The 14,426-nt window shown below is 32.8% G+C and overlaps 1 protein-coding gene across 1 annotated transcript; it reads right to left on the bottom strand.

Moving 5' to 3' along the window:
* Window positions 1–5,895: 5,895 nt before the first annotated feature.
* On the bottom strand, window positions 5,896–9,242 carry LOC113737173 (cytochrome P450 81Q32-like). The gene is made up of 2 exons (XM_027264436.2): window positions 8,150–9,242; window positions 5,896–6,748 (listed from the first exon to the last, which is right to left on the bottom strand). Exons 1-2 carry the CDS (start codon window positions 9,137–9,139, stop codon window positions 6,131–6,133), a joined length of 1,608 nt encoding a protein of 535 aa, XP_027120237.1. The 5' UTR covers window positions 9,140–9,242; the 3' UTR covers window positions 5,896–6,130.
* Between the last annotated feature and the right edge of the window lie 5,184 nt (window positions 9,243–14,426).

Raw genomic sequence — 14,426 nt, 5'->3', positions numbered from 1 at the left:
GTATAATTTGCCTGTTACTGCTATGTGGGTTATTTACTGCAAGGAACCTGGATATGAGAAGAAATTAACCTAAAATCAGCGGCTTCAAGAATGAAACTCGACAAAATAAAGATTGTTGGTGGAGTTAGCTAAGGTTATATAGCTTTGGCTAATGGACGGCAGTTAAGCAAGTGTTTCCCAATGTTAAAATGATTATCAAGCAAGGGGCGGATGATTATTATTTCCTAATGTTAGAAGGATTATCAAGCAAGGCGCGGGTGATTATATTGCCAATGCAAAGTAGTAATATTTTTTATTTTTCTTTTATAAGTGAGAGTTCTTGAACTTAAGAACTTCTGTCTGTAATCTCTCTTCTCTCACTACCCAATCTAACCATCCCTGCAAACTAGTAGTATTTAATTATACTGAAAACAAATACAACAATCGATATTTTGTTTTCATTTTCAAAAGTTCATTCCCTTTTAGTTAACTAAGTCGAGATTTTACCTCAATTAGATGGTTATTTTTATTCATGATGATAATCTTGGTAACAGTGTAGTTATACAGGTCAAACACTAATCTTCTTAGTATTATTAAGCTATAATTAGGAAGCAGCGGTATGCAATGCCGCCCATGATGTCAGAGACATGTTCTGATTCGTGGTGATAATTGGAATTGAATTCGTTCAAACTTTTTTTACCAACAAAAAAAAAGAAAAAGGGAGAGCGGAGATGCAATGCGGGGATGTATGCCAATTGTATACCTGCGTACAAATTTCCTTCAAGTTCAAAAGACATGGTATATTTAATATTTTCCCCCTTGAAACAAAGCTTACAAACAAAAGTATGAGTTACATTAGATCGATCTACAACCATGTTTTACTCCAACCCTTTCATGCATTCCAGTAATTTTTGTTGATTGATCGAAAAAAAAATAACATACCGAAAAAATGAAAACAATTTGAATAATCTCTATTGTTTGAACAAGTCACTTACATGGTGAGTATTAGCAAAATCTACAATAGAACCAGAAATACTAAATAAAGTTGGTACTTATTTTTTTAACGTTTTTAAGCAATTCTAACAATTAGATACAAGTCTTGAGATTTTGTCTTAACTTTTCTTAATAAACTTTATAATGTTCATCAAAAAAGAAACACTTATAAACTGATACAAAATCCATGTCAAATATAATAAGTGAAATTTCAAAATAATTATTTCAAATTGGAAGTTAGGTACAAATTCTTTGCTATTTCACAAGTTGTACACATAACTTCCTTACCTTTTATGGTGCTTATTATATTACGTTAACCCAAAAAGCTTAAAGCATTTGGGTGATTTGAAAATGTAAATAAAAGTTTTGAATGACTAAAAAATGAACCTCAAAATAAAATTCAACTTTTGCATACATGTCATGAATCAAACGGTGATAGTGTATACAATGTCAGTGTTTATAAGATTTACTCCAATCTTATATGTTACAGGGGTATCAGAACATATCATCATTATCATTTTTAGGGTTTTAAAGAAGACTTTAGAAAATTTTAGTGACCATTGATCCATTCTTTGGGAAAGTTTTTTAAAAAAATTAAAGAAGAATAAGGAAAGATATTCTTAAAAAAGCAAGTTGTAACACAAATGAACCTTTAAGGGAAACATTGCATTGGTAAATGGATAAAGAAGAATAAAAAGATATTACTTTTTATTTGAAAAGCAAATATTGATTTTCTTTTTCTTTTTGTCTTTTCTAAGAAATTCCTTTTCTTTATTCTTCTTTACATGGTCGCCAATGCAATAAATTACTAAAGCTTTACCGTGATTCTTTTTGGTAGTTTATCTTTCCTTTCTTAAAATATAAATCAAGTTTTTTTTGATAAGTCAAGTTATTTTATTGCTAAACTACTTCTATTATTTTCCTAAAAGATTCAGGAGTGCAAAGATCGTTTTTGTATTAGAGTTTTTTTTCATTATTCTTTAGTTTCCAACATCAACAGTCACTGAACTTTCGCAAAGTAACATTGACTCACTCAATTATTTTTGTATATGAAATGATTAAAATGTCTTCGCAAAATGTGGTGTACAGCTGAAGTAGCATCAATTTTAACTCTTTTAATCGAGAAAATATATAGGAATGAGCCAATTGATCATTTTCAGGAGTTTAGTTGATCAATTGACATGAAAAACGATAAAGTCGACTAAATAAGATTTTGAAAAAATTTTGTGACTCGTAGTGCGCACTTTACCAGATTCTTTTATATTTTATATTTACTCTTGCTATTCAGGATATCTGGATATGCAAGAGGCATTATTGTTTGCTTACCTAGTTTTCCCTTCTGGACAATAATTGAACTGCTTCTTTTTCACTATATTTCACCCAAAATATGAGCATATTCCACAGGTAAATTTGGGTTTATGATATCAAAACCTAATGATCTATAAATCACAATTCTTTGTATGGAAAAAGCAATATTACGAGGAAAATTTTTAACCCTTTTTAGGATAAATCATGCATACGCTAATAGCATGCACTACCAAATTTAAATGCACGTCACGTATACAGAATTTAGATTTTGAATTCAAATTACAGTAATGTGCCATGCATTTATTCCCCTTAATGTATACACTTTCAGTATAAAAAAAATCATTATTTTTTTATCGCAAAAAGATTTGCCATCGTAAAAATTCTTCCTTGCTTTCCATAAGTGATAGACAGTAGCAGACAACATTCCAAATTATGACAAAATGATGTATGTCTACTGCAACATTATTGTATTTCATCCTGCCGCCTCAAACCACGTCTATATAACAAGAATAGCTAATGAATTTTACACTAAACAGCAGCCAGAAAAGTTGCAATTGAAAAAAAAAAAAAGATGTTCCATTGTTTCCTCACATACATCATACAAGACGCTCAAAGGAGAAAGTAGAGCTCATGAATATATTCATGTTTTGTTAGACAAGGCAAATTGGTGTTTAATAATTTAGTTGTTTTTATTTTCAAAAGTTCATTTCATCTTGCTTAAAATTTTACCTCAAATAGCTAGTTATTTTATGCGGATGATATGCTTGGCAACAAGAGTATTCATGGAGGTCAAACGCTAGACTTCTTATAATCCAGTTGTAGTTTCTGATCAGCCCCATTAATGACAATAAGTTACAGAGGTGCAACCCACTGATATCAAACTAGTCTGAACCCTATAAGGAAAAAAAAGAAGTTGCATCAGATAGGATAAAAGCACTTTATCATTGGATTAATTTAATCCATTCGAGAACATAATCATGAATTAGGCTGGATCCTATGCCACTTTAATTGCTTGTTGTGCTATATGTTAACAATTTGTCGTTGTGCAATTCTTAAAAATTTCCAATTCTAGATGTCACATAGGTATATATATTTGTTAATTTAGATATGAAATTTAATGAAGTTGAAAGGTCTCGTTCTTTATTGTCCAATTTACTTTTATTTTGCTCAAAGATGGACCCAAGATCATAAGTTAGAGGGGGTGAATAGTCAAACATATAACAAAAAAATATTGTTCGAATAAAGAGAGAAAAATTGGATGTCAAAGAAAAGAGAAAAAAAAGTACGTTCCCGTTTAACTCCCCCTTCCCTTCCCAGTTGGAGGGAAGTATCACATGCATGAGTTCTAGGAAAAAATGTAACTAAAAAGGTTGAAAAACAGAACACTTTAGTACAAATGGGGGATAAAAATTTTCAATTACCAAAAAAGAAACCCTGAATCTAATCTAATCGCACCCATATTACACTTTCTGATTTCATCTTCTCTTTGGCATGCATCTATACCCAATATTCTTGAAGAGAAAAGATTTATCGTCATTACAAGAGGTTTTTTTTGGGTCTGTGCATGATTTTTTGACCGACAGTTTCCTAAGTGGGAAAATAAATAACTTTTGAACAACGTGTAGAATAGTTAATCTTTTCAAGTTTCGAGACGAATGACAGTACAAAAGTACAATCGTCTTGCTTGACTGTTTTCTGTCTTACATATTTCGACTTGTGATTTTGGCATCAGCCAGTAGACTGTTAACTGGTTCTTGTATCATTGACATCAGTTGGCAGTGCTAGGTACCCATTTGGATTTTTCAAACAGTATGAACCCTTTGAAGATGCTGTGATAAATTATTGTTGCATTCTTGAGCAATTAACAGGGCATTCTTGAGCAATTTGCTAGGTGATGCTTTTCATTGATTAGATCTGAAATCTGCATTTGATATAAGCGAGAGATAACAATTGGTGCGTAAAATTTTTGGGTCATGCATGGCATGGCATAAATTAAGGTGACAAAAACTAAGGAGTAAAAGACTTGGGTAAGAAAGCTAAATTGTTTCCAAGAGTTCTTCTATATGTAGTGATTTCTCAGATACCGTTTGTTCAATGTAACCTATGGTTTTGTTAGTTAGCAAGTTTTCTTTGTAAGCGAGTCTTCTTTGTGTTTGGCTTCTTCCAAGTTTATGAAGAATTAATGCAAAGCTGATGTGTGTGCACCATCTAAAAATAATATATTTATAGAACTTATTTTTATAAAAACAGATTTTAACTTTTTGTATCACACACACACACACATATATATAATTCAATGAGATACCTTTGTGTGAGTATATATATATATATATATATATATATAATAGTCTTCAAATTCAGTATGAGATTTTTTTTCCTAAAAAATTGGGACCACTTTATCGATCCTTACCATCAAAAGGTACAATAGAAAATTAAAAAAGTAAGCATTGTGTGCTGTCCCCCTTAATGTTATGTATTATATGAATAAGGAATTGATCTTCATTCACTTCAATTTCGAAAATATGCCTTAGAACCTGATCATCTTGTGCATATTGGGTTTAACATATATTGATGTAGGCATGTTGAAAATCGTTTTAGAACTAGTTTCATAACATGACTTCTTTTAGAAAATCATTTTAACATATGACTTCTTTCTGAAGCCAATGCTTGCTTGCTTGCACTAGTTTTGAATAACATTTACTTGTTTTACTACTTTGTGCTTTAAATTTCCATATTGCTTGAGGTTGGACATGGTTTTTGGTGTATTTGAAGCATTTTAAATGACTCAATTCTTTTTTTTTTTTTTTTTTTTGCTTTTTGCTTTTTGGTTAATTATGTGATTTGAACCCAACAATAGGTCAATAGTAAAAATTAATGGTGACCATTAGCAGGTATAATGTAGTTTGAAAAAGCACCATTGTATTGGTGACACTTTTCACTTGCCTTTGTCTTTTACAAACTAATGGTGACAGGGCTCAGTGAACTTCCTTTCTAGTAGAGCCATATATAATAGTAGATGCACCATTGTATCGGTGACAATTTTCACATTAACTAATGGTGACTTTTTACTAGTGACCATTGTATTGGATCCACATCAAAAGGTTTTCAGTTATGTTGGCAGTTGGTAACCTTAGCAGCTAGCATTGCATCGCACCATTTGTGCTGGTTAATGTAGTAGGTAAGCTATTGGGACTCAATTTGCTTGCTTTTACTAGCAAGATAGCTATGGCATGGCCTACAAAAAACAAAAGGGGGGGGGGGGGGGTGGGCTATGGCATTATAGGGATAATTTCAGAAACCTTATATGAGGCTTCTGATAATTTCACTAGCCTCCTCTAAAATTTATAAAATTACATAAACCTTCCCTGAAATTAAGGTTTTGACAACAAAATTAGTCCAATTAAAAAAAGTAAGTACTTTTAGGAGAGATGAAACTTTTATTCCATAAATACCGCTTATACATGTATATAAGTTGTATTAGTAAAAAAATAAAAATAATTAATAGTTAGAAACAATTAATAGACATATTTCGCCACTTAAAAAGTTCATATTTAATAAATTAAACAACACAAAGAAGCAACAAAATTACACTAATGATCACAAGATTCAACAAAATAGACCAATCATCTCTTTTAACATGCTGTTTATTATGATTCTTGTGATTTTGAGCAGCAAATTTTTCGAATTTTGCCTCTCTTTTCCCTCCTTTCTGCTCAAAGCGTTTATGAGTTAATCATTACATCCCCATTGGCAAGAGATAGACTCAAGATTTAGTAAATCAAAAGAACCAAAATAAACTTCTAACATCATTCGAATAAATTAAGCATAAAGGAGCCATGTTTGGCGACATTCAATGATCTTCCGAAAGAATCCTGTCAACGAATTCTCTCGCTTTGCATTTCGCCTCCAATGGCTCTGCTTTATGTGTGGTGATCCCTATTCCTTCAGCCAAATCAACCTTCTTTGGACCAACCCTCTGCCACTCAAAACATTGTATCAATGATCCTAAGGCCGCACCAACCACGCGGTGTGCCAGGCCTGCACCAGGGCAAGACCTTCTTCCCATTCCAAAGGGCATCAGCTTGCTTGGTTCCACTTGTAGACCTTCAAATCTCTCCGGCTTGAAGCTTGTGGGATCATCCCAAACGTCGGGATCCCTGTGGATTTCCCATGCATTTACCAGCAACATCGTCCCACTTGGCAAGTCATATCCCCCAACTCTGCAATCGGCAGAAGCCTCGTGGGGTACAAGGAGAGGTACTGGAGGGATTAAACGAAAAGTCTCCATGATGATGTTGTGAAGGTAAGGCAACTTTGGTAAATCTTGTTCATGAATTAAGCGATCCTTTCCAAGATGAGTATCGAGTTCAGTTCTTGCCTTCTCCAATACGTTGGGATGGTTAAGTAGAAGAGACATTGCCCATTCCATTGTCGCTGCTGATGTATCTGTTGCAGCAAATAACAGGGCCTGCATTCATAAACTATTTAGTTTTGAGATTTGCATGGATAAGTATATGGTTTAATTCCCTTTTTGATGATGAAAACCTCTAGTATAGTAATCGGAGGAATCGAAAGTTCATTTCCATGTGCAGAAGTTTATATCCATTATAGGGAGATTAATGCAAAATTTTCTAAGAAATTTGTGTGGGAACCAACAAGCTTAATTCTATAGAGGACTTTTTCGAAATAACTCAAGTTTTTTGGGGCTCCAATTCATTTTTATTGGGTTAATTATAATTTGCCCCTTGAAAGTAAGGTTTACTGATACTTTGCCCAATGAATGAAAAGAATCTACACATTACTCCACGGATAGGGATATAAGAAAAGCATGTATTACTCTTTGAGTTGTGTGTCATTCGACTAACACACCCTTGGATGTTAAGAAAAAATGAAAGAAAAATAAAATGAACTAATTTTATTGCCATTTACACCCCGGCCAGATGCCCAAGTTGGACGAAAATATCACCTATTAATTGAGTCATTAGTTCTAGGAAACAATGTAACCAGAAAAAATGAAAAGACTTCCGCATAAATGAAGTGAAAAAATTTATCATTTACTAAAAAAACCTAAATTTCATTTCATCTTATCCATTTTATGCTCTTTGATATCATCTACCTTTGGTATGCATCAATACCTAATTCATGAAGGGAAAATATTTATCATGGTGAAAGGAGCTTTTTTGGCATAGCTGCATCTACTTTGATCATGAACAATTTTTTTACAAAGGATTTTTTTTTTTAAAGTGAGAGGATTTGAACTTAAAACCTCTTACTTACAATTCCTCCGATCTTATCATCCAACCAACCTATTCCTTCTGAACAATTATAAGTCTTGTTATGCGTGATTTATAATAGCAAGAGCTGATATCCATCTTCATGTAATTCGGAATATATGTGATTTATAATAGCAAGAGCTGATCAAAAAGATTGTTTGTCTTCTTGCACACAAGAAAAGTTGAATTCAACTGCGCAATGAATAGGCTACAAATCATACAGCGAGACAATTGCTGCATGAAGGGCATAACAATCCAAGATTTTTCTACTCTAAGATGGTCCCCGACATTCGCAATTTTTCCACCATAAAACCAAGGATAAAATATTTCTTTCGGTCCAATGTGTAGATTATTATCATTCAGGTTGACAAAGTTTCAATGGACCCCATTTTTAGGGGGGCAAAGTGCAATTAATCCTTTTGTTGAAACCACACATTGTATATCTCTTGCCGATGGTGGTCCATATCTAAACTATGTCTCGAGGGTGTATCTGAAATGCAATCTGGTTTCATATTATTCACGATCCAACAGAATGGTATGATCCCAACAACAAAAGAATGTAACATGAAATCTGAATTAAGTGTAATTAATCTTACCAAGATATTTGCTTTGATGACTTCATCGTCGTAGCATTCTGGCTGTGATTCTTGCAAGGTCAGCAAATGATCAATCATGGTATTCTTGCTCCTGTCACAACGGTGTTCTTCAATCAGACCTTGGAAAAATACATCTATCTCTTTACCTATCCTCGCCAATCTCTTTTCAAAATTCTTGTAATCTACCCATCTCAATAATGGCAAGAAATCTCCAGGATTTGATGCACCTGCGCTTTCAAAGACTTTGCGAATAAGGCCCCGAAATTTCTTAGCCTCCTCAGTGTCCTCACCTTCACCAAAATATCGCTTCCCAGTAACCATCCTCATGATTACATTTAAAGAAAGCTCCGAAAACTTGGATTGCAGCTCGACTTTTGCGAAATTATTGTCAGAGATTTCATACAGATTTCGAAGCAAACGCATGATTTCATCTTGTCGAATGGAGAGGAACATGCTGAGACGAGCAGGAGAAAGTATTTCATTTGTAAATAGCTTGCGAAGGTTGCGCCAATGGTCACCATAGGGCACATCAATAATATCAGAGTAGTTGTAGCCTACATACTTGCCCAGGATTAAACGGGGCCGGTTCGCCAGCACGATGTCATTCTTGGTGAAACATTCCTCCACCATGGATGGTGATGACACCACCACCACAAGGCGGGTGCCAAACCATAAAGAAAATATCGGGCCACATTTTTGAGACAATTTGTGCAGGGTGCGGTGGAGAGGTTGTTTTATGAGGTGAAGATGGCCTATTATCGGGAGAGCTGGTGCCGGACTTGGGGGGATATTTTGGCTTCTTCTTTGCCAAAACTTGAAAACTAAAGCCAAGAGTAAAACACAGAATACTGCTGTGTTCAACAAAGTAGTTTCTTCCATGCTTTGCTCAGTCTGCTGGGAACTTGTATGAAATTCTATAGAGAATACGTGTGTACGAAAATAAGTATTTATATGAGGTTGCAGGGTTAGTATGATTGCAGGTGTAAGCATACCATAATTTCACGTCTAGATTGGACCAAATGCTCGGTCCAATTTGGATCATTCACTTCAAGGTTGTGATAAACAACACAAATAGAACCAAGCTGTTACACTTACACCAGTAACTGTAAAGGCAGCAAATTTTCTCTGAATATTGCCCAAATTAAATGTCAAAAAATAAGGAAAGTGGGGAGTTTTTTTTTTTTTTTTTCAAATGTAAGTGGGAGGTCTCAAACCTGAAACCTCTCACTTATACTCCCTTCTTCCCGGACTTCCTAACTCATTCCTCCCTCCAAGTGAGGAGGGATTTGTCTTTCTAGACTTGTGCAAAAAAAAAAAATTAAAACATGGCTGAGCTGGCCAAAAATTGCTTTCAAGTCCCTGCTGCATCTATTGTGCATATATATTGTTTTTAAAAAAGTTGATATTAATATGTCCATACGTGTTTCATAAATATAACTCCCCTTATATTTTATTAGAAACTTCACATATGTAATGTCAAAATAATGGTAGAAATTGAATCATATTTTATTTTGATGTTCTCTGCAAATTTCTATAACTTAATAAGTTTAAAGTTTGAATGGCAGAATTTTTGCTAGGAATGTTTTATAAATATCCTTGTATCCCTTACAAATTTCAATAAAAAAAAGTCCAATTTAAATTTAAGTAGAAAACTTTTTTATTTTTCCGTTCATACATATTTCATATATTCTATTCCAAATAGGGGGGTTGGGTAAAATTTCATGCGATTCAGTAAAGAGAACATAAATTCCATCGTTGCTAGATCATCTATATAATTCAGCGAAGAATAAACTAATAATGGGATTTTTTAATAAATGAAAATTTAAAAATGCTAGGGAACGTCGCAACCAATAATTTTTTTAAAGTATCACAACTGCCAATTTTTTTTCAATTAATAAGTCTAAAGCAGTTTTTAAATTAAATGTGTTACCTAATTTAAGTAAAAGCTGTATAATTAAAAGTGCTAACTAATTTAAATAGGAGCTGTGGATAAGAAATAAAAATGTTGTTTAATTGTAACTGAAATTATATTTAATAAAAAAAAGAAATAATAGTAAAAAATGATACACTAATTTATTATATGAATTAGCCAAAAAAGATAGCAAACTAATATTATTTTATTGGCCTGGTAGTTGAACAATTCAATTCGTCATTTTTCACCTATGGAAAGTGTAGAAAATAGGCCACATAGTATAATGCGTCTACAGAGTAGTGTCTCCCATCACAAAAAAAAAAAAAAAAAAAATATATATATATATATATATATATATATATATATGACAAATATCTAGAACATGTTCTAGAAATCGATGTTTAATCCAATTGGAAAATGATGTCCCATGTGTGGGTACAGGATATTAGTTATTAATTCAAGAAATTGAAGACGAGCGGTCCAAAATCCTAAGATAAAAATCACGGTAATGTTCACATTTTATAAACATTAGCTGATGTTATCTTTTTGCGTCCTTTTCTTAATCAGAAAAATTCACTTTTCGTTTCTAAACTTTGAACTAGAAACGCATTTCATTTTCAAACTTTTACACGCAACATATTTAGTACATGAATTAATAAATTCTGACCACATTTAGTTCAAAATTTATAAATTGTTCAATTTGGACGGGAAAAACTCACACGTCTAGCACGTGGCAGTTAAGAAAAAAACAATTTCTTAGTCAAAATCAATGGTCACATGCTAGACACGCAAGTCTTCTCCGTCCAAATTGAACAATTTACAATTTTTGGACTAAATGTGGTCAAAATTTATTAATTCATATACTAAATATATTATGTCTAAAAATTTGGGAACGAAATGTGTCTCTAGATCAGAGTTTAAGGAAGAAAAGTGAATTTTTCCCTTTTCTTAATAGTTGGTACTTTTGTGGGGAGGCTTGAAGGAAACATTTGTGAATCATGTGCCAACTACTCCTTCCCTTTTTTTATAACTGACGTTTAAGAAATTTGCTTTAGTGTACTTTTATCTGTCATTTTATTATCCCCATACAGTATTAATTATTTTTTCACAATTTTACCCTTTTATCTCTCTTTTCCAATATAGGGTTCTTAATTACTACTTTTGGTCTAGTAAAACAGCACCATTTAGTACTCTAGTGAGAGAAAATATGGGTGAATTGGACAATTAATGAGGATACAAAAGGAAAGTAGTGTACAAATTTAAGTAATAAAAAACTTTTCTTAATTGGTGTGCAAAACCTTAAACGTCAGTTATAAAAAAAAGGGAAGGAGTACAAGGCACGTAAATTATTAATCTACAGTGTCCCTTACACCAGTGACCCAGTCAGAGATGTTAATGAATTATGAATGAATCAAAGTGATGAAAGAGGCAGCCATCGGTCATTCCGTCATTATTGACAGTCCACTTGGAGAGAGTCAGAAAGTCACTAAGGAGAGTGCGAAGTAATTAGAAGCTTCTTTCTTGCAACTTTTCCTTGGCATTTTGAAGATAATATATAGCAATCAGAAGCAAAATTGTACACACCATATGTTTCCCCAAAAAAAAGGGAAAAAAATCAAAGAAGAAGGAGAAGAAGGAAGAAAACAGGAAAATTAAAAACAAAACTAAACAGAATAATTTCTCAATCTCTCACTGTTGTCCCTCTGTCTGCTTTTAGAGCAGGGATGCAAACGAGTCGAATCAATTTCGAGTAGAGTTTGAGTTTGAGTTCGAGTTGATCTTGATATAGCACTGTGTGAAATTGAGTTTGACTCGATTGATTTTGAAATTCTACGAATCGAGCTCGATTCACTAATGTTTCTAAGATACTCGAGTTCAACTTGTTTGGGTTCAAGCAAACTTAAGTCCGATCAAGTTTGAATTCAAATTCGATATATTGAGCTCCATTAGAAAAAAGAGGTGTTTTGAAAATTTACAATAACTTAATACATGTATATATAATTCAATGTACACTCATATATTATATAATATGTACTGCTCGATAAGGCTCGACGAGTTATCGAGTTTAACTAAAATGATCGATACTCTATTCGTTTGACTAAATGAGCTGCTTGAGATTGGCTCGAACTCTGTTAATGCCAAGTCGAGTCGATCATTTGACCAATCAACTTGTGATTAGTTGGCGAGCCGCTCAATTCATTTGCACTCCTATTCTAGAGAAGTCACGGGCCCTGATCGGAAATTCTTGCACAGAAGCATGCACGCATTGGACGTGGCTTATTCCGGGCATTTTTGCAATCGAATTAAGGGCATAAAAAAGGAGTGAATCTCTTCTATGAGATTTGAATGTAATCAAATTTTAATGCAACCTTACTTTCTCCAACAGTAATATACAAAACTTTTTATTAGTTCACTTCTTCGAATAACATAATAATATTTTGAACTAATTTGTCCCTATTTATTAAGTAATATAACCCTAATTTTTCATGCAGAAGATAGGAAGACCTTAAGTTTCAATCCAGAAGGGTAGAGCAAATGAAGAATTCCCTTCGAAGACTTGAAACTAGTGTTGTATTGATAAGAGAGAGATTATGAAGAATTATAATGAAGATGATAAAACTTCTACACACTTCCTCCTACTATTTCTTCATCTAATATATTGGTTACAAAAGATCCACCGACTTAGCTAACTAATGCTGCCAGTTCAGCATAACCAACCAACTAACTCTAACTAACTAAATTGCCAGCTCAGCATAACCAACTAATTGACTACTGCTTCTTGGTCATCAAACAACAGTTAAAGCCATGGCCTATTTGTGAATATCAATAACTTTGACACTAAAAGTCAAAGACTTCCAACAAATCAAACGCACTTTTTTTTTTTTTTTTTCATCACAGTGGGTATCTGGGGCCGAGGACTGGTTACCGTACGCCCCAACTAATCCCACTGCGTGACCGCGAGAGGCTGCCCAACATCATCGGTCAATGTTAACGACTGGGATTCGATCCTTGGTTGGTGGCTCTCACCCAAATGGGCTACAACCACAACAAATCAAACGCACTTTACTAACAATGAATTAGTAACGTTATGTACATAACTCCAATTGCGTAAGCACTTAACAAGTATACTCTCAATATTACATATAAAAACTTTCTTTTCAACAATACCTATTATCAGCATAAGAATTTTTTTTTAGTGTAAGTAAGAGATTTGAAATCCGAAATCTTCCGTTTATACTCACTCCCCAGAACGAGAACTTCATATTAATTTATTTACAGCTACTTTGATTAGCAAGCTTGTTTAAGCCACTTATACTCCAGCATAGCAATTTCTCAAAAAACTATTGCTGTCTTTTCTAACTTGTAGTGTCATGTTTCTGCTAGGCAATCTTTTCATATTTCTCTGTTTTAGCGAATGTAAGGATGGCAACGCGGCCACCCGCCCCGAGGCAAGGGTACATGGGGGAGTGTACCCCCGCCCCACTATCTGCTTAAAAAAATAAATATATATGTATATAATTATATAAATATAATATTTAATTTAATTAGTTACAAATTTATGATAATGATATTATTAGTTATATGTAGGGTTATTATCACTTTAGCCTATTAAACTATATCACTACTATCAGTTTACTCACTAATGTTATCTTTTAGTCACTTCACCCCATAAGTAATTCAACTCAACATGTTAAGAAATTTTGGACAAAAATACCATTTTATTCTATAGCATTACTACACTGTTATTATTACTTTATTCCTTTAAATTTTAGTGATATAATCAATTTAATTCCTAACATTATTTTTTTGGCATTTTATTTCATCGTTAATCTAACTACTATGGTCAAAATTTTTAAATATATTTACCCTTATATATATAATAAAAAATAAAAAAATTTAGAATGATTATTCTTCTTTTTTTTCACTTTAAGAGATCCAAAAATATAAAAATAAAAGGGTTTTCTCAAAAAAAATTTCACACTTATTAATACTATGAAAAGAAAAATAAATAGGAAAAAGGAGACAGAAAATTATATTTTGCAAAGAAAAAAAAGTCGAACATTATCGTATTAATTTAAGGTTGTTGGGATTAGAATTGAAATCTGGAGATAAACAGTAAAGTGAAATAATTTTAAAATAATAAAAATATTTAATTTTTTCTTATTTGTATTTTCTAAAAAAAAAGAATTGAACTCTCTCTCTCTCTCTCTCTCCCCCTCTTCCTCCCCATTCCGATCTTTCTATTTTTTTTAATATTAATAAGATTGTCAAGAAGAAAGAAATTAATACTTTAACTTTTTGTTCTTGATACTAAAGAGGAGAAGAGTCACTCTAAATTTTTTATTATTTTTATTAAACAAAAAG

Source organism: Coffea arabica, chromosome 3e (assembly GCF_036785885.1).
Source record: "Coffea arabica cultivar ET-39 chromosome 3e, Coffea Arabica ET-39 HiFi, whole genome shotgun sequence".
Taxonomy (NCBI): domain Eukaryota; kingdom Viridiplantae; phylum Streptophyta; class Magnoliopsida; order Gentianales; family Rubiaceae; genus Coffea; species Coffea arabica.
This window is presented reverse-complemented; position numbering and strand designations above follow the sequence as displayed.

Bases quoted from the DNA above. Each gene is read 5' to 3' on its own strand.
- LOC113737173 (XM_027264436.2), bottom strand. From the start codon at position 9,139: ATGCTTACACCTGCAATCATACTAACCCTGCAACCTCATATAAATACT. The intron at 6,749-8,149 runs GTAAGATTAATT...TTATGAATGCAG, and splicing joins TCATCAAAGCAAATATCTTG to GCCCTGTTATTTGCTGCAAC.